Source organism: Larimichthys crocea, chromosome XVII (genome assembly GCF_000972845.2).
Source record: "Larimichthys crocea isolate SSNF chromosome XVII, L_crocea_2.0, whole genome shotgun sequence".
Lineage (NCBI taxonomy): Eukaryota > Metazoa > Chordata > Actinopteri > Sciaenidae > Larimichthys > Larimichthys crocea.
Window position 1 is genome coordinate 6,914,477 of NC_040027.1, and position 18,609 is coordinate 6,933,085.

Consider the following 18,609-nt stretch of genomic DNA (forward strand, 5'->3'; position numbering starts at 1 on the left):
GATGTATGAACGATGTGGGTGATGTATGAACGATGTGGGTGATGTATGAACGATGAGTGTGATGTATAAACGATGTGGGTGATGTATGAACGATGAGTGTGATGTATGAACGACGTGGGTGATGTATGAACGATGTGGGTGATGTATGAATGATGAGTGTGATGTATGAACGATGTGTGTGATGTATGAACGATGTGTGTGATGTATGAACGATGTGTGTGATGTATGAACGATGTGGGTGATGTATGAACGATGTGTGTGATGTATGAACGATGTGTGTGATGTATGAACGATGTGGGTGATGTATGAACGATGTGTGTGATATTAATCTTCATTCTTCCTCTTTTGGTTTTTGGAGGCTAAAGCAGAAAAAAAACAAACCAACTAACTGTAAAAGTTAAAAGTTTTATTTCCATCTGTTATTTATTGATGGAAATGTATTTTTGTATCATTGTCTGTTTCTTTATTTCATACTAAAGAAATCAATCATGAGCAGAGAAGTTTAATTTAACAGAATTAAATGAAATAATTCTTTCCTGTCGTGTATTTTTATTTTATTTTATTTTTTTATTTAATTGCTGATAGTTTTTCTCTTTATGTTTTTATAGTTTTCTATTTGCACAGGTTTAATTTCATATGAATTATTTAATGAATTAATCTTCTATGTTTACTGTCTCATGCTGCTGACGGAATCAGGATTAATAAAGTTTCTATGGACAGATCTGCTGCTGCCCTCTAGAGGCTGCAGGGTTCATTACAGCGAACAATGAGACATTGGTTCATCCCTGTCGTTCCTCCCCCTCATCAGGTCTTCATAGTGAGTTTAATCTGTGGTGGAGGATTAGTAGCTGAGACACCTGTGGCTGCGTGCCGCCTCACGCTCGCTTTATTGGATTAATGAGCACGCCGCTCTCTGTTAAAAACAGCAGCGGTGTTGTGATGCAGTGACGAGTCCTCATGAGGATCCATGTGTTCCCTCTGCTGCACGGTAACCTCCTCAAACAACAAACTGTTAATGTGAACTTCAAATGAATACATAAAGGCCTCAGAATATTCAATATGTGAGCTTCCTCCCAGTGACACCAACATTCATCATCGACAGCAAACTGCCCTGAAGAAAAGGATTAGTTCCAGACGTTTATGAGACAAGATCCAAGGCTGCAAATATCTCCTAATTATCAAGTTAACTTAATTCAGCAGCAGTGACTGACGAGTGGTCATGTTCCAACGGACGGCTGAGCTTTCTGCTATTTACCCCCGTCAGTGGTCACTAAACTTCTAGCACCACTCACAATGTTTCTATGTGAACGATGATTTGATTTAATGAGTTAATGAGATAGTTACCAAGAGTTCAAACTTGGCCCCTCATGATGGATTCAGGGCTTTAGCTCCTGTCATGCTCAGTGACACACATACATACATATATGAACACAGTGTTTATTTTCACATACAAATAAATGACATGAAGACATGTTTGCTTTGGTGATGAGTGAAGATGCTGCAGGTTGTCGTGTGCGTTGGCACATGAACTTTGAGGTTTATGATTCAAACGACAGACGTGAAATTAAGGCAGGTCTACGTTTTCATGTTCAACTCTACAGAAACAACGACTACTTAGACACAGACTAGTTAAAGGAGCACTTTGATTTATTTTAAGTGAGTTTAAAGGACGGCATCGTCCACGTTAACTTAATTATTAAAACCATAACGACCCGTCTTTGTGGAAGTTCTCGTGATCGCTCACTGAATCTGAGGTGAACGGCAACAAAATAACGTTAGCTTGCAATGTGGACGAGCTATCAGAGACTACAGAGAATTCCTCTCATAAAGTGAAGTTGTACAAAGTTACTGTAGTCTCATTAATCCACTGTAGTTTGTCATATTTGTCATTTTTCTGATGAATTTAACTTAAAATACTAAAATACTAAAAATCGCCTGTTTGTTGAAGATTTTAATGGAGATGTCATGAAGGTCGTCATGACTGATCCCGCCTTCAATCCATCAGCCACAGTTTCTCTGGTATGTATTCAGTTGCCTTGTCTTGTCCGTCTAACAGTCTTTAAGAGATTATATTTCCAGTCAAATATGACAAAGAAAAACAGCAAATTGTCACATTTGAAAAGCTGGAATCAGACATTTGTTTGATCTAAATAACTGATCAATAATCGACTAATTGTTCAATCTCTATCCATCCATCTTCATGGATACTTCATGAATTATTCTTAAATTGCTGAAACATATGTTCTTAACATGTCAACATTGTGTGAATTATTCTTTTTGTTGTATAATTTATTCATTCAGCCACATGACAGACGCTGGACTCCTCTTTGGGTTTGGAAACATTCAGAAAGTTTAGACTCGAGAGAACAACTTTAAAAAATTAAGAAATCAACAAAATTGAGGTGAGAAGTTTTTCCGGTTCTGTGACACTGATCGACACATCATTAGAAAACTGAATCTGTTTGAGAGGCATGAGATGAACAGGCTAGTGTCTGTAGCTGCAGCTGACGTCGGTAAGGTTCCATAAATCCCTACAGCACTTTGTTTACTTCACAACATTCAAGTCAACAAGAGGAAAATAAAGCACGAGGACTTCAAATGAAGCCAGGAAGAAGGCATGCCAGCATGCTGTCAATACAAAGACGACACAAGAAGAAGAAGGTTGAGTTTGATGGAGGTGAAGAGCACTTGGGTTCATTCAGCCATCAGATTGGACGGATTACCCTTTAACCTTCAACCAGTCTGAGCACCGGCCAATCAAATACAGAGTTCAGTCCAAGGTTTGTTAAAGTGGTGACACCTGAGAGACAAAAACTGTCCTGAGAGACAAAAACTGTCCTGAGAGACAAAAACTGTCAACATAGGACGGAGATGAGGTTCAGAACAGCAGCATGAAGAAGATTCAAAACCTGAATGTTTTTTAAATTTAGTTCAATGCGAGTTCATCAGAAAAGATCTGACTCTGAAAAACTAATTATCCAGGGACTGATCCACGTCTCCACCTAAAACACACAGGATCAGGGCTGCTTGTTTAGGGTATATTCCGATACGGAGGTTCGGTATCACTTGAAGAATAGGAGTTTCGTTACTGATATCAAACCAACACATTTTCTGTCGCCTAACTATGACAAATATAAAAAGTTTATTTTACAAAACCATCCACCTAACTTCTGTCTGCCTCTTCATGTCCACGTCACCGTAGTCCAGACATCTTGCAGGTCCTCCTAGACGATCCCAAGACATGCCCAGGTCTGTTGATATACACTCCGGTGTGTTCTGGGTCTCCTGGGGTCTCCTCCCAGGTGGGCTTACACACAGCTGTTCCAGATGTTTGGAGCATTGTAGTTTGTACAGTTTTGTTCTTCATGGTATAAGCTGCTCCCAATCCTTTGGGGAAGGAAACTCACTTTGGTTTTTCCGGACACTGCCCAAAGCCCACGAACACAGACGAAGGTTACGATGTCTCATATTCGTAATTGTAAAAGAAAAAACATGAACTGAGCCGTCATTGGATACCAGCTGCTGGTACCTTTCAGACAGCCTTTGATTCTCTGAACTAGAGACACATTTTCCTTTAAAATCATGGACAAAGCTCCAGATGAAGCTCTACTCCACCTTTGGCCAAATAAACCACAGTCCCTGCATTCAGGCTCCGTCCTGTTAAGAAGAAGATTCACGCTCCGTTACCACAGAGTCCGTCTCGTCTTAACGCTCCTGTTCTGATGGCACGGTGAGGTGTGACCGGACTCGCCCGGACTCAGCTGTGTTTTGTTGTGAGGTGAGGTCTGATCACACCTGACAGATGTTGTAGTAGACGGTGTGTGCGTGCCTCTCACTCATTGTCTCGAGCATGCTGTCTTTGTGAGTGTGGATCTCCGTCATTGGCACGTCGACGCTGTGGGAGTTGTTGTGGGGAGTTTGCGTTCCGTAGGACGGTACGGGCTGGAGAGGGAACGCAGGAAGATGTGTTAGCCAGGTAACCAGGCTACTTCCACACGTTATGCTAAGCTAGGCTGAGCCTCACATAAATATATTCACTGAAATATTTTTAAATTCACGTGGAGTTAAAATAAGAGTTAAAACTTTCTTCAGTTCAAACTTTCCCAGTTCAGGATGTGAATGATCTAGTTAATTGATTTAGTCAACTGACTATAGAAATTAGCAGGTGTTTATTAAGGCACTTTTCTGCCCGGCAACAGCGACAGACACAGAGCGCTACAGAGGGGGCGGGGCTTGTCAAAGCCTCAATAGGATCAGGATGAGAGCTCTAATCTATTATTGGTTTAAGAAGGAAACCCTGCTGTCATCGAACCAACAGACATGAATGGAGGGAAGCTGGATGTTCACAGTGTTTACCTTTCCTGACTCACTGAGGGGGAAATCTTTCCGACAGAGGTGGGCGATAATTCCTGCCGCCAGCGCATCGCCCAGGACGTTGATCATAGTCCGAAACCTGTCGCTGCAGAGACAGAGGATGCACTGTGAGATATCACTTCTGCTTCTGTTTGCAGTGGAAAGTCTCATAGTAAACAGCACATTTCAATATTTCCATTGTATGCTGCTGAACCTTTCAGAGATCTGAGGTTATGTAAAAAAAAATAACCTGTTGACACGCTACAACATTAAAAGCTGATTATCATTATCATCATCATATTATAAGTTGGGAACCTGGAATCTTAAAGTCAGACCAACTGTTTTAGAATATAAGAAGTCTCTGGATTTATTCTTTTTAATAACGCTGTTATACTGAAGCTGACCAATAATAAATAAAAATACTTCTGAACATTAATGTGACTTCTGCTGATCACCATAGCACCATGTGTTTCGATGTAGACGTGCATGCACACTCACGTCCTGCTGAGTGAGCTGTTCTGTGTCACACAACCGCTCACTCTGATTTTAACCGGGACATTCTGCAACCAGCGTACAGACATTAAAGGAGTTCTACACGTTTGGAAGGCTGGGCTCAGAGGAGAGGCCCGGATAAGGCTCGGTCCAGCTCGGACTGAAACAGCCGGAATGAGTTTTCAAGGCTGCATGATGCTAGCAGATCATTTTCTGACCCAGAGTGCGGCCGTGACTGGTTCTGAATGAGAACAGCCTCTCCCTTCTTCCTGGAACTGCGTACCTGCTCAGAAATGGACCTTTGTTGTGCTACTCACAGGATCCAGTCGATGGCCACGATAAGTGTGATGTCATCTGGAGGCAAGCCCACTGATGTCAGTACGATCACCATGGTAACCAGACCGGCCTGAGGAATCCCCGCCGCCCCGATGCTGGCGGCCGTAGCTGTGATGCTGCCGGACAGACACCAGAAGAAGAAAGTTTCATTCACCACATCCACCAAATCATCGTTAGTACAAACACAGAGTGACAGAGACACCGTTCAGCTGATCACAGGTCAGTGTAGCAGTCTGTGTGTTGGTTTACCTGATGGTGACCAGCTGGCCAAGGTCCAGCTCATAGTCATTAACCTGAGCAATAAAGATGGCCGCCACGGCCTCGTACAGCGCCGTGCCGTCCATGTTGATAGTGGCGCCCACGGGGAGGACAAAGCGGGCGATCTGTCGGTCTACGCTGCAGTTTTCCAACAAACACTTCATGGTGATGGGCAACGTGGCAGAGCTGAGAAGAGGCAACGTTGGAAAACAGGCTTCATTAACACCTGAACACGCGCACAGAGCAGCAGGTTAGACCAGGACCGTCCAGGACTCACCTGGACGAGGTAGCCAGAGCAATCACCAAGGCCTGCAGGAGTCCTCGGATGAAGGAGAAGGGGTTCTTCTTGGTGAGGATGAAGTAGAAGAGAGGGAGGAGGATGAGCCCGTGGACGAAGAGGCCGGCGAGCACCGTGATGCCGTACCAGCCCAGCTTCTTTCCCAGCGTGCTCGGGTCCTGCATGTCCAGGATCTTTCCTGCCACCAGGAAGATGATCCCAAACGGGAAGTACCTGAGAGGACGGAAGAACCTGCTGATCATTTATTACAGTCTAAACATGCACGTTTGTCCTGAGGGGGGCGCCACAGGAGTTCATCCTCTGGGGAACAGGAATATCCACTGCAGATTTACAGTCTATGTTTGATGTTATTATAATGTTATAGAAGTTATATATGTTTGTTTGAGTCTGAAGTGAACTGTCTCTTCAGTGTTCAGGTCTTCAGGCTTCGTGTGGACTGTTTTTAATCTGCTCAGCAGGAAGTGATGATGTCACATGATGATGTCACAGCCAGCACGTTTTCATCACCTGACCACCTGACAGGTCATTAGGTCAGATCCACAAAGCCCTCCCAGTCAGAGGACAAACCTCAGCTACCGACCTGAACATGGAGATACATGCTGACAGAGTATTTATATTGATATTGATATTTATTATTTGATGGTATTCTGCCGTTATTGTGGATCAGATTCAACCAGATTCTGCTGGTCCAAAGTACGTAAATAAAAATACAATTCTGTGATCACTAACAGATCCATCGGAACGTTTTAATGTTTCTTTAATGTTTCTGTGTACTGTGTGTACAATGTACTGTGTGTACTACGTACTATGTGATGTGTACTATGTACTGTGTGTACTGCGTACTATGTAATGTGTACAATGTACTGTGTGTACTGTGTGTACATTTAGAGTTTCCTCTCACCACACAGCAGCGTTGATGATCTTCATGACGCACTCGTTGATGCACTGACAGACGTTGACCAGTGGAGCTCCTCGCTCCCCCATCCTGCCCAGCAACAGACCTACAACAACAACAACATCACACCTTGAAAAAACCTGAAACACCTTGAAAGAACCTTAAAAAAACGTCATAGTTTGATCTTAAAGTCTCCATGAAACAGGACCGATCACCGTCCGGCTCACCCATGGTGGCGGAGAAGATGACGATGCCAAGGACGTTCATCTGTTGGCTGGTGCCGGGACTCGTCTTGTATGTGATCTCCGGAGGGGGGGTCAGCTCTAGGTACACCGTCCGACCTTTAGGGTCACTGTCATCAGGGATGACGTAGACAAAGTTGGACTGAATGGTTTTGGTCGGGACTTTGAGGATGGGAACGAGGTCTGTCTTGTACTGAAGGAACACAGTGGGTTTGTTACAGGAAGTTTAAACAGACTGGATTTGGACCTGAATGTGTCCCGATGACTGTCTCACCTGTTGGAACGTGGCCTCGATCAGATTGGAGGGAACCATGTTCCTGAAAAACACACATGATGTTCACATGATGACAGCTTTCTACCAGAACCAGCATGAACTTCTTTCAGGAGCTCGTCTGTTGGGTTGGACCACATGGGCCAGCCTTCAGATTTGACTCCATGGTGTATACACAGCATCACCTCACCTCTACAGGTGAGTGAGCGAGCTCAGTGTGTTCACTCTGTGACATCAGGAAGGTAAACACACGAGTTTGGAGGGAAAGAGTTGTTAGGGTCACCTGACCTTTGGTGGCGGTCAGAGGTCAACGGGATGATGATGCGTTGGACCAGTCCGTGATCGAAGAGTGCCAACGTGCCGCGGCAGAGATCATTGCACCGCAGCGCGCTCACTCGGTTAATCTGTCACTCATCCTCACAGGATTACTAAAAATATACTAATGAGCCCACCAGGTAATGGGATTGAGGTGTGTGTGTGTGTGTGTGTGTGTGTGTGTGTACACTATCTGTTGATCTAAGTGTTGTTCAGTCTGTTTCTGTGAACTTGTTATTCTCGTCAGTAAATGAAGATAAATCATCACTTCCTGTCTGACAGATCAGTTCTTCCTGGAAATGAACCTGTAAATTTAGTTGACATCACGAAGTTTAAACGTTATTTAAACATTTTTTAAACGTTTCTCCAGAGATTCCAAACTCATTAAATCGTCCTGGAGGAAACGTCTGTTTCTATTAACGAGGTTCATTAACAACTCAATCAGGAGCTCGTTTTGTTTTAACGTTATCCGATAAAACGTTAGATTGGATCAGTAGACGGATGTTGCTCGACACAGGAAGCTTTCTCTGATTCATGAACCTCGAGGTTTCATGAAAACAAACAACAGCAGAGGAAGAGTGATGAAGAGTGAGGAAGAGTGATGAAGAGTGAGGAAGAGTGATGATGAAGAGTCATGAACAGTGATGAAGAGTGAGGAACAGTGAAGAAGAGTGAGGAAGAGTGATGAAGAGTGATGAAGAGTGAGGAAGAGTGAGGAACAGTGAGGAAGAGTGATGAAGAGTGAGGAAGAGTGAGGAACAGTGAGGAAGAGTGATGAAGAGTGAGGAAGAGTGATGAAGAGTGAGGAACAGTGATGAAGAGTGAGGAAGAGTGAGGAAGGGTGATGAAGAGTGATAAGGAGTGATGAAGAGTGATGAAGAGTCATGAACAGTGATGAAGAGTAAGGAAGAGTGAGGAAGAGTGATGAACAGTGATGAAGAGTGAGGAAGAGTGAGGAAGAGTGATGAACAGTGATGAAGAGTCATGAACAGTGATGAAGAGTCATGAAGTGTGATGAACAGTCATGAAGAGTGATGAAGAGTGATGAACAGTGATGAAGAGTCATGAACAGTGATGAAGAGTGAGGAAGAGTGATGAACAGTGATGAAGAGTCATGAACAGTGATGAAGGGTCATGAAGAGTCATGAAGAGTCATGAACAGTGCTGAAGAGTGATGAAGAGTCATGAACAGTGATGAAGAGTGATGAACAGTCATGAAGGGTCATGAACAGTGATGAAGAGTCATGAAGAGTGATGAAGAGTGATGAACAGTCATGAAGAGTGATGAACAGTGATGAAGAGTCATGAAGAGTCATGAACAGTGATAAAGGGTCATGAAGAGTCATGAACAGTGATGAAGAGTCACATGAAGAGTGATGAAGGGTGATGAACAGTCATGAAGAGTGATGAACAGTGATGAAGAGTCATGAACAGTGATGAAGAGTCATGAAGAGTGATGAACAGTCATGAAGAGTCATGAACAGTCATGAAGAGTCATGAACAGTGATGAAGGGTGATGAAGAGTCACATGAAGAGTCATGAACAGTGATGAATAGTCATGAAGAGTCATGAAGAGTGACAAAGAGTGATGATGAACAGTGATGAAGAGTCACGAAGAGTGATGAAGAGTCATGAAGAGTGATGAACAGTGATGAAGGGTCATGAAGAGTCATGAAGAGTGATGAACAGTGATGAAGAGTCATGAACAGTGATGAAGAGTGATGATGAACAGTGATGAAGAGTCATGAAGAGTGATGAAGAGTCATGAAGAGTCATGAAGAGTGATGAACAGTGATGAAGAGTGATGAAGAGTGATGAACAGTGATGAAGAGTGATGATGGAGTGATGAAGAGTGATGATGGAGTGATGAAGAGTGATGAAGAGTGATGAACAGTGATGAAGAGTGATGATGGAGTGATGAAGAGTGATGAAGAGTGATGAACAGTGATGAAGAGTGATGATGGAGTGATGAAGAGTGATGATGGAGTGATGAAGAGTGATGAAGAGTGATGAACAGTGATGAAGAGTGATGATGGAGTGATGAAGAGTGATGAAGAGTGATGATGAACAGTGATGAAGAGTGATGATGAAGAGTGATGAAGAGTGATGAAGAGTGATGATGAAGAGTGATGATGGAGTGATGAAGAGTGATGAAGAGTGATGAACCGTGATGAAGAGTGATGATGGAGTGATGAAGAGTGATGAAGAGCAGTGCAGTTCTGCCATATTTGATTCCTGAACTTTCAGCTGTTGGACTGTTATGTTCGTTTCTATGGAAACGAGCTAATGTTAGCTTAGCCATGGAGTCTCTACAGCAGCATGTCAGAGATGTTGCGGTCCTGTTAACGATAGCTTGCTTGCTAACGTGAAGCTGAGTGTAACGTGATAAATTTACTTTTAGTCGACGCCCACGATGATGTGACGTGAAACTGCAGTTCATTTAACAGCCAGAGATGTCACTGTTAGACCAAGACCCTTTAGCTGTCAGCTGACCTCTGACCTCTCTCACCTGATGAGGTCGAGCAGGGCGTCGGCTGAGGTCATGACAGGCCCTCCACCCAGCCGGTTACTCTCCACCTCCGTCCCCACGCCGGGCTTGATGATGAGGACGAGGATGATGCCGACCACCACGGCGATGAAGGTGGTCCACAGGTAGTAGGTGACCGTCAGGACGCCCATCCGACAGCACGCCTTTGACTCCATGGACGACAGACCGGACATCAAACTGCAGGTGGACACGTGGACAGAGAGGACGTCATCCACGTTCATGAATCTGAATGTTTTTACCTGTCGTGTGGCGGGACGTGAACTCACCTGGACGTGATGAGAGGAAGGATGAGCATCTTCAGCATCCTCATCAGCAGCTCGCCAGGAAACGAGAAGTAGATTTTTGCCTGGTGACGGAAAGAGAACGTCATCCTTTCAAAATAAAAGCTTTTTGGTTCACAGCTCTGGATGGACTAACAGCTGCTGAGGTTCATGGGTAGTCATCAGATTGGTCAGTCATTGGTTGCTGCTCATAAAAATCTGAATAGAATGTTTGAATAACGATGGGATATTAAAATATTTAACACAGCTCTTAATGTTTCATATTATGAATTAATTTATTCGTCGATAATAAATGTGTTATTGTTTATTATGTAAAATGTTTTATTTTCCCTTAAAGACGTTCTCATGGCGACAGAAATAAAGTCCTCTGATTGGTCGTGACCTCCATGTCACCGTCCAACCAGCTGAACAAAATCTCCTGAGAAGGATCAAAACTTCCTGGAAAGAGTTCAGATAGAAACAGACGGGTCAGAAAATGTAAATAAAAGAACAGACTGAACATGCTGATTATTTTCTGATGATAAATTTCATGCTGATAATTTCCTTTTTTTTAGTCTGTCTGATGTTAGTACTTTGTAAAGCAGCAAATCTTCCATAATGATTCATTGATCATGTGAATATTCACAGTTTCATGAAGGTCTGAGTCCTTCTTTGGTTGTTGCTGATCACATTTAAACACACTGCTGCTCGCTGTGTCTCCGGCCTTAAAGTCCAGCATGAGTACATTTAACGTTCCCAGAATAAAAGCAGTCGTGAGCTCAGCGTCTTTATTGACGTCCTTGTTTCATCGTTTCACTCTGACAGAGCCGACAGCCACTTATTGAATGAACGGATTAATGTTGGTGGATTTGGACCGGCTGCAGTCTCTGTGCTGAACAGCTCGTCCCTGCAGACCGTGGCTCACTTTAACTGTTCATGTTTGCTAGCAGCCTTCTTCTTCTTTGATTTTGTTAAAAACATGGCGGAGAAGAGAAGACCTGCATCTGCAGATATAAAAGTCTCAAAAACACAAAACAGAGCTATGGAGATCATTAATCTGACACATTCTCAGAGCAGCAGGGGGGCAGAGGAGAAGGGAGCGAAGAGGTAGAGTCAAGAGTAAATGTGGGACTGACTTTTAGTGGTTGGTGAGAGCTTGGTGAAACAAAAGGCTGAAAGACAGACGCCGAGCGTTCAGTGTATGGGGATGGGCATCGATTGGCTCCATAACGGATTCAGCTGGAGCTTTAAGTGCACGTCCGATGGAGGGCGAGTTACGGGAACTAGTTTTGTACAAATAATGTATGTTACTAATTTTAGCCTGCGCTGTCCGGTCATGCTAACATTAGAGCTCGTGGTAACATTTGCCCACGCAGCTCTGAAGAATGAAGTCATACTATGTTAACGTTAAATTAGATAACCATATGTCGCCAACAAATTTAAAGCTAATCTTCATCATTGTCTGCTCACTTTACAATCAGAATAATGCAATCTCTGTTTGAAGTTACAATGAGGCGTGAGGTCTTCAGTCGGTCTGAAGTCAAAGCAACGATCAGGTTAATAAACAATATGTTAGGTTTGCTAGCTTATGCAAAAAGTGACGAGACGACTCAATGAGTTGATGAGCCGCTCTAGAAGTCCTGGAGAAGCTTTTTGATGAGATTCATGGAATCTACAAGGAGGTTCCCATGAGAGTTACTTCAGCAGGTCTAGTGGTCATTTAGAAGGTTTTCTTGGACAGTAAGGAGGTTCGTAGTTATAGAGTTTCATTAGGAGGTTCCAACGACCCAACAAGACGACCAAACGAGATGAGCAAACAAGACGACCAAACGAGACGACCCAATGAGACGACCCAACAAGACGACCAAACGAAACGACCCAATGACACGACCAAACAAAACGACCAGACGAGACGACCCAATGACACGACCAAATGAAAAGAACAAATGAGACGACACAAGACGACCCAATAAGACGACCAAAAGAGATGACCAAACGAAACAACACAAAACGACTCAATAGGACAACCAAACGAGACGACTCAACGAGACGACCAAACGAGACGACCCAACAAGACGACTCAACGAGACGACTCAACGAGACGACCCAACGAGACGAGGCAACGAGACGAGGCAACGAGACGAGGCAACGAGACGACTCAACGAGACGACTCAACGAGACGACTCAACGAGACGACTCAATGAGACGAGGCAACGAGACGACCCAACGAGACGACCCAACGAGACAACTCAACGAGACGACTCAACGAGACGAGGCAACGAGACGACCAAATGAGACAACACAACGAGACGACCCAAGATTACAAGCCGTCCTCTGCATTCTGCTGTTTGTTACTGAGCCTGTAGTGTACAGCGGCTCATCTCACAAACAGGGAATGTGTCGCAAAACCAAAACTAGCAGCTAAAAGAGGCTAAAAAGCTTGTGGAGCTGCCAGCCTGCTCCCAGCAGCAGGTGAGTCAGAGTCCGGCTGGAGAATAAAAGTACAGGATCAACATGGTTGTTGGAACAGGTGAGTCATACCTGTGTGGACAGATGAGTTCCTCTCAGCATGAAGCCCAACGTGCAGCCGGTGATCACGGCGATGACGGACAGCGTCAGCAGCCCGTTCTTCTTCAGGAAGTTCGTCACGTCTCTCTTCAGGTCCTCCTTCACTGTCGCATGGAGGAAAGTCTTCACCTGGTCCCCCATCATCCTCCCTGTGTCTCCTGGGACATACGAGCTGTGGTCAGAGCGCGCCTCCTCCTCGCCGCTTGGTAACAGAAGGTCCTCCATGCCGTCCAAGTTTTCTGTTGGTCCTCTCGATGCGTCTGGCAGGGTGACAAACCTGAGAGAGCCAAAGACGAGCTGACCGTTTCCACTGAGGGATTAAATCATCACGGCCTGATCGGAGCCAACTGCAGCCCTGCATGCCGGCTGCAGGCGGGCCGGCAGACTTAAAGGCCTTAAGAGGCTTAAAGAGGTGGACTAACACCTCACACGCCTTTGTTGTGGCATCTGGACCCGGTCCTGGACCCGGTCCTGGACCCGATCCTGGTTTGTGTTTTTCTTCTTTTGGCTGAACCTTCAGGGTCAGAAGAGGTCAGAGGATCCTGCAGCTTCAGACAGACCTGATGGACTCAGGTTTAAATTTACTTGAATCAGGGTCAGTCTGAGTGTTCAGAAGAAGAACTCGGAAAAGTACTCGGATCTTTACTTCAGTAAAAAACAGTAGAAATACTCACAAAGAACAAATGTAATGTCAAATATACAGGATCATACTTCTGCTCTTTATCTTCTGATGGTTTGTTCAATTCACAGGTTGAATAAAGTTGTTTCTTATTTTAATTAATAACACATCAATCAAATAAATGTAGTGGAGTAGAACTGACATGAAAATACTTGAGTGAAGTACAAGTACCTGAAAATGATAGAGAAGTAAATGTACTTAGTTACTTTACAGCACGGTGAGTTTGTTCCTGTTTTCACAGCTGAAAGCTGAAATGTTTAACCGAACATTAAATCTGAACATTGTTAAATCTGTGATGGCCGATCTGTTCACTGCATAGAAAAGAAAAGTTCATTTATTCATTCACATCATTTCACAAACTATAAATAAACTGCAGATCTGTCACTGTCCACGAGAGGGCGCCCTAAAGACGCGATACAACAGTGAACTGACTCACAGGAGACGAGCTCTCAGCGAGGAGACCAAAACAGAGCTGAAAGAGGCTAAACGAGGAATATAAATAATGACGCCTGAATTAAAGAAGTTTGCTAATAATCTGTTTAATTTAAAATGACAAGATAAATATGAGACGACACAAAACATGAATACGAAACAACAGAAACAAACACATGGAGGAACAATCCAAATGTTTTTGGTCTTCATCATCATCATCATCATCATCATCGTTTAACTCTGGGCTCCGGGTCGGGAGAAGTACGTAACGCTTTACGGCACTAAGTCACACAGCAGCAACTATTTCACTGATTCTGGTGAAACTGGATCATATTTTATGGAGGAAATGTTTTCTGGTTTTCCCTCTGATGTCCTCCGGCTGCTCCGCCTCAACTCTCTGTGATTTACAGAGTTTATGATGGACAGTGAAGTAAACTGCTGACAGCTGTAGCTGCTGTTAGCTCAGTTCGTCAGCTTGGCGGTGAGCTCAGAGCGACGGGTACCCGTCGCTCTGAGCTCACCGCCAAGCTGACGGACTGACGGTTTGTACCAACGATGATTTGGTGGATTTTCGTTACCTGCAGTCAGAAATCCGATTCTTCATCATCATCATCCTGAACCTCTGCAGGAGTTCGTCCAGATGTTTCTGCGTCACAGCTGGATGTCGTGGAGTTCAGAGTTGTCCTTTGGCATCGGCGTGCGTCACTGCACTTCCCGCGTGTCACCACTTGATGAAGACGAGTGCGGCGAGCGTGGCGTAACCGAGGATGAGGAAGAGGACTTTGAGCAGCCGGTCCTGTTTGTCGTCCAGCTCTCGGGACAGAATCTCAAAGAAGGTGACGAACAGGAAGGTGCCGGCGGCGAGTCCCTGCAGCACCACCGACACCACAGCGCCCGCCAGCGTCTGCGCCGACTCGATGCCCATCCCCACGACCATCCCCAGAGGGATCATCAGGCTGACCGTGACCCCCAGCTTGGCTGCGTCCCTCATGCCGAGCGACGCCTTGGCCACGCTCACCCCGAGCGCCACGGCGGCCAGCGTCTCGTGCACGGCCACGCCCAGGAAGAGGCTGCCCAGCTTGGCGCCGTCCTCCTGCAGGCCGAGCGCCAGGCCCTCGAACACGGAGTGAGCCGACAGAGCCAGGACCAGGCTGGCCAGCCTCAGAGGCCCCGCCCCCGCCAGCTCCGCGGGGCTGAAGTGTCCGTGCTGGTGTCCGCGAGAGCCCCGAGCGCCGCCCGGCGAGCCCCGCGCCGAAGAGATGAAGGGCGTGTCGTACTCGGAGTCGCTGCCGGCCTCGGAGCCGCCGGCGTTGAAGGTCTCCAGGTCGATGAAGGACGGCTTCTGCTTCCTGAAGGTCAGGACGGCCTGCTCCACGAACACCGTCAGGAAGAAGCCCAGCATCATCATCGTCTCTGCCAGAGGGTACTCACTGACGATCTGCAGCCGCTGGAACACGTCCGACACCTGAGGACAGGCACAACAGACCCACGTCAGCTCAGCAGCCTGGTCCTGGTCCAGGTCCAGGTCCAGGTCCAGGTCCTGGTCCAGGTCCAGGTCCAGGTCCTGGTCCAGGTCCAGGTTCTGAATTCATGGTGAGGTTCTGCTCTCAGAACAGAAGGACAAACACTAACAGAACAATCTGCAGAACTTCAGAAGACTTTAATCCATAAAACTGGTGCTGTGACCCAGTTCTCTTAGTACTGTGTACTCTGTGTACTGTGTGTACTCTGTGTACTCTGTGTACTATGTGTACTGTGTGTACTCTGTGTGTACTGTGTGTACTGTGTGTACTCTGTGTACTGTGTGTACTCTGTGTGTACTCTGTGTACTCTGTGTACTATGTGTACTGTGTGTACTCTGTGTGTACTCTGTGTGTACTCTGTGTACTCTGTGTACTGTGTGTACTGTGTGTACTGTGTGTACTCTGTGTGTACTGTGTGTACTGTGTGTACTCTGTGTGTACTGTGTTATACATGTTTTTAACCATCCACACATTGGACTGTCAGCAGAACCACAGACGGGCCGTCGACCCGACCTCTGTGTGCGTGTATGTGTGTGTGTGCCTGTGTGTGTGCGTGTGTGTGTGTGTGTGCCTGTGTGTGTGTGTGTGTGTGCATGTGTGTGTGCGTGTATGTGTGTGTGTGTGTGTGACCTTGTCTCGGACTGCAGGCAGCAGGGCGTTGAAGCACGTTGCGAGGAAGACTCCTCCTCCGAACGAGTTGCAGACGGACATGGCTCTCCGGTACCTGTGCGCCTTGTCGTGGTCGACCAGCAGGAGGCGCACGGGGACGAGCACGCCGCCCAGCATGAGGCCGAACAATCCCAGCAGGCCGAGCAGCTTGGCCACCAGGATGTCCATCCTGAAGCTCCGCCCACACACTACAGCGCCGAGGACATCACACAGAGACACTGTGAGGACACAGAGACACACTGTGAGGACACAGGGACACACTGTGAGGACACAGACACACTGTGAGGACAGACAGAGACACACTGTGAGGGGACAGAGACACACTGTGAGGACACAGACACACTGTGAGGACAGACAGAGACACACTGTGAGGACAGAGACACTGTGAGGACAGACAGAGACACACTGTGAGGACAGAGACACACTGTGAGGACACACAGACACACTGTGAGGACAGACAGAGACACACTGTGAGGACACAGACACTGTGAGGACAGACAGAGACACACTGTGAGGACACAGAGAGACACTGTGAGGACACAGAGACACACTGTGAGGACACAGAGAGACACACTGTGAGGACACAGAGACACACTGTGAGGACAGAGACACACTGTGAGGACACACAGACACACTGTGAGGACACAGAGATACACTGTGAGGACACAGAGACACACTGTGAGGACACAGAGACACACTGTGAGGACAGAGACACACTGAGGACACAGAGAGACACTGTGAGGACAGAGAGACACACTGTGAGGACACACAGACACACTGTGAGGACACAGAGATACACTGTGAGGACAGAGACACACTGAGGACACAGAGAGACACACTGTGAGGACAGAGACACTGTGAGGACACAGAGACACACTGTGAGGACAGAGACACTGTGGACAGAGACACTGTGAGGACACAGAGACACTGTGAGGACACAGAGACACACTGTGAGGACACAGACACACTGTGAGGACAGAGACACTGTGAGGACACACAGACACACTGTGAGGACACAGGGACACACTGTGAGGGGACAGAGACACTGTGAGGACACAGAGACACACTGTGAGGACACACAGTGTGTCTCTGTGAGGACACAGAGACACTGTGAGGACAGACATTAGTCCAGTTTAAACTGGATTGATCTCTATGAAACAGGAACTAAGGTGTTGTTGTTTACTTCCGCACTACAAGCTTTAATATGGACTTCCGGTTTGTGTTTCATCGCGTCATCGGCAGATTCCCGCCCACAAACACTCTTCTTCTTCTTCTTCTTCGCTGTTTGTTACGTTAAAGTAACGATAAAGTAACGTTAAAGTAACGTTACTTTATCGTTACCTCGCGGCATGAACACAGGCCGTTTGTCCGTTTTAACCGTTAATGTCGTCACTGCAGGTGACCGCGCTTCCGGTCAGAAACTTCAAAATAAAACCCCTGTTCTCCATGACGACAGTAACATTAGTCTGAGTGTGTCCTCGAGCTGTGGACAGGTAACGTGTCCCACAGGTTTACCTTTGACCTCCGACACGTCTCACCTGTTCAGCTTCTACACACTCTGCCACTTCCGGTCCTGCTCGGCTAACAGCTAGCGTCGTTCAGTTAGCCTCCGGTGCTAAAGCTAACAGCTGATCTCTGTTCACGACCAGTCCTCCGGTCAGAGAACACCTGAGAACACCTGAGAACACCTGAGAACACCTGAGTAAAGAGTCACAGTCCGAGTTTACCTGTACCACCAGCCGTCTCTCCACAGCAGGTGTACAGGAACACTTCCTCATTACGTCACGTATTACCCGGCCGCTGACTGGTGGATCTGCTAGTGACGTAGGTCAGGACCAGAGACGGTAACGTGTGTAACGTGTGCGACATACATATATATAGGAGGCAGGTGAGGCGTGAGAGCAGGCGGAGGAGGAGGAGCAGGTGATGAGGGAGAGCAGGGAGGCGGAGAGCAGGTGATGAGCAGAGAGGTTGAATGAGCGAGCCGGTGATTGTGTGGCGGGGGCAATGCAGACACACAAAACGGGGGAGAGAGAGCGTCAGGCGGTGGGGGGGGGGTGAGGGAGCGATAACAAGACCCACACACCCCACAGTGAAGAGAACAGAGAGATATGATAATGAGAATATAATAGGGTACAGAGATATAGGTCTATCTAGGGGTTGTGTGTGGTGGAGATATCGCTAATATATATTAAAGCTGGAGATACCGATGTGGAGAGCTTGGGACGATGAGATATGATACAGTTAGAAAGATAGAGACTATGGATGAAAGATTAGAGTATAGGCTGATTATATATATTAACCGTATATATAGATGGATCTATCTATATATATAATATTATGATGTATGTATATAGATAGAGATAGAATAGATATTATAGTCGTAGTAACAGAGAGACACAGATCTTATTGATATTATATATATACGATCATACCTACTACCCGATGTCAGGACCTACTATCAATAATA

The 18,609-nt window shown here is 46.1% G+C and overlaps 2 protein-coding genes across 5 annotated transcripts; both read right to left on the minus strand.

Moving 5' to 3' along the window:
* Positions 1–227: 227 nt before the first annotated feature.
* LOC104935748 (excitatory amino acid transporter 5-like) lies at positions 228–14,560 on the minus strand. The gene is made up of 12 exons (XM_027290487.1): positions 14,526–14,560; positions 12,810–13,113; positions 10,275–10,354; positions 9,970–10,185; positions 7,149–7,191; positions 6,860–7,067; positions 6,639–6,738; positions 5,717–5,950; positions 5,431–5,625; positions 5,163–5,297; positions 4,357–4,459; positions 228–3,942 (listed from the first exon to the last, which is right to left on the minus strand). Exons 1-12 carry the CDS (start codon positions 14,558–14,560, stop codon positions 3,790–3,792), a joined length of 1,806 nt encoding a protein of 601 aa, XP_027146288.1. The 3' UTR covers positions 228–3,789.
* On the minus strand, positions 14,461–17,974 carry LOC104935744 (zinc transporter ZIP3). Of its 4 annotated transcripts, none has more exons than XM_027290489.1 (3): positions 17,867–17,974; positions 16,101–16,327; positions 14,461–15,412 (listed from the first exon to the last, which is right to left on the minus strand). In XM_027290489.1, the coding sequence occupies exons 2-3, from the start codon at positions 16,305–16,307 to the stop codon at positions 14,669–14,671; spliced, it is 951 nt and encodes a 316-aa protein (XP_027146290.1). In that variant the 5' UTR covers positions 16,308–16,327; positions 17,867–17,974; the 3' UTR covers positions 14,461–14,668. The 4 variants fall into 4 exon arrangements, with proteins under 4 accessions (XP_027146290.1, XP_027146289.1, XP_027146291.1 ...); XM_027290488.1 differs by having other exon boundaries at positions 16,101–16,357; XM_027290490.1 differs by lacking the exon at positions 17,867–17,974 and adding an exon at positions 17,678–17,860.
* Between the last annotated feature and the right edge of the window lie 635 nt (positions 17,975–18,609).

What these genes read in the sequence shown, in the direction of transcription:
- LOC104935748 (XM_027290487.1), bottom strand. Translation starts at nt 14,560, where the DNA reads ATGATGATGATGAAGAATCGGATTTCTGACTGCAG. An exon ending in GAACTCATCTGTCCACACAG is followed by an intron (nt 10,355 to 12,809) that starts GTATGACTCACC and finishes TTCCGTCACCAG; the next exon opens with GCAAAAATCTACTTCTCGTT. An exon ending in CCCTCAGTGAGTCAGGAAAG is followed by an intron (nt 3,943 to 4,356) that starts GTAAACACTGTG and finishes TTCCCTCTCCAG; the next exon opens with CCCGTACCGTCCTACGGAAC.
- LOC104935744 (XM_027290489.1), bottom strand. Translation starts at nt 16,307, where the DNA reads ATGGACATCCTGGTGGCCAAGCTGCTCGGCCTGCTGGGATTGTTCGGC. An exon ending in TGCCTGCAGTCCGAGACAAG is followed by an intron (nt 15,413 to 16,100) that starts GTCACACACACA and finishes GCCTGTCCTCAG; the next exon opens with GTGTCGGACGTGTTCCAGCG.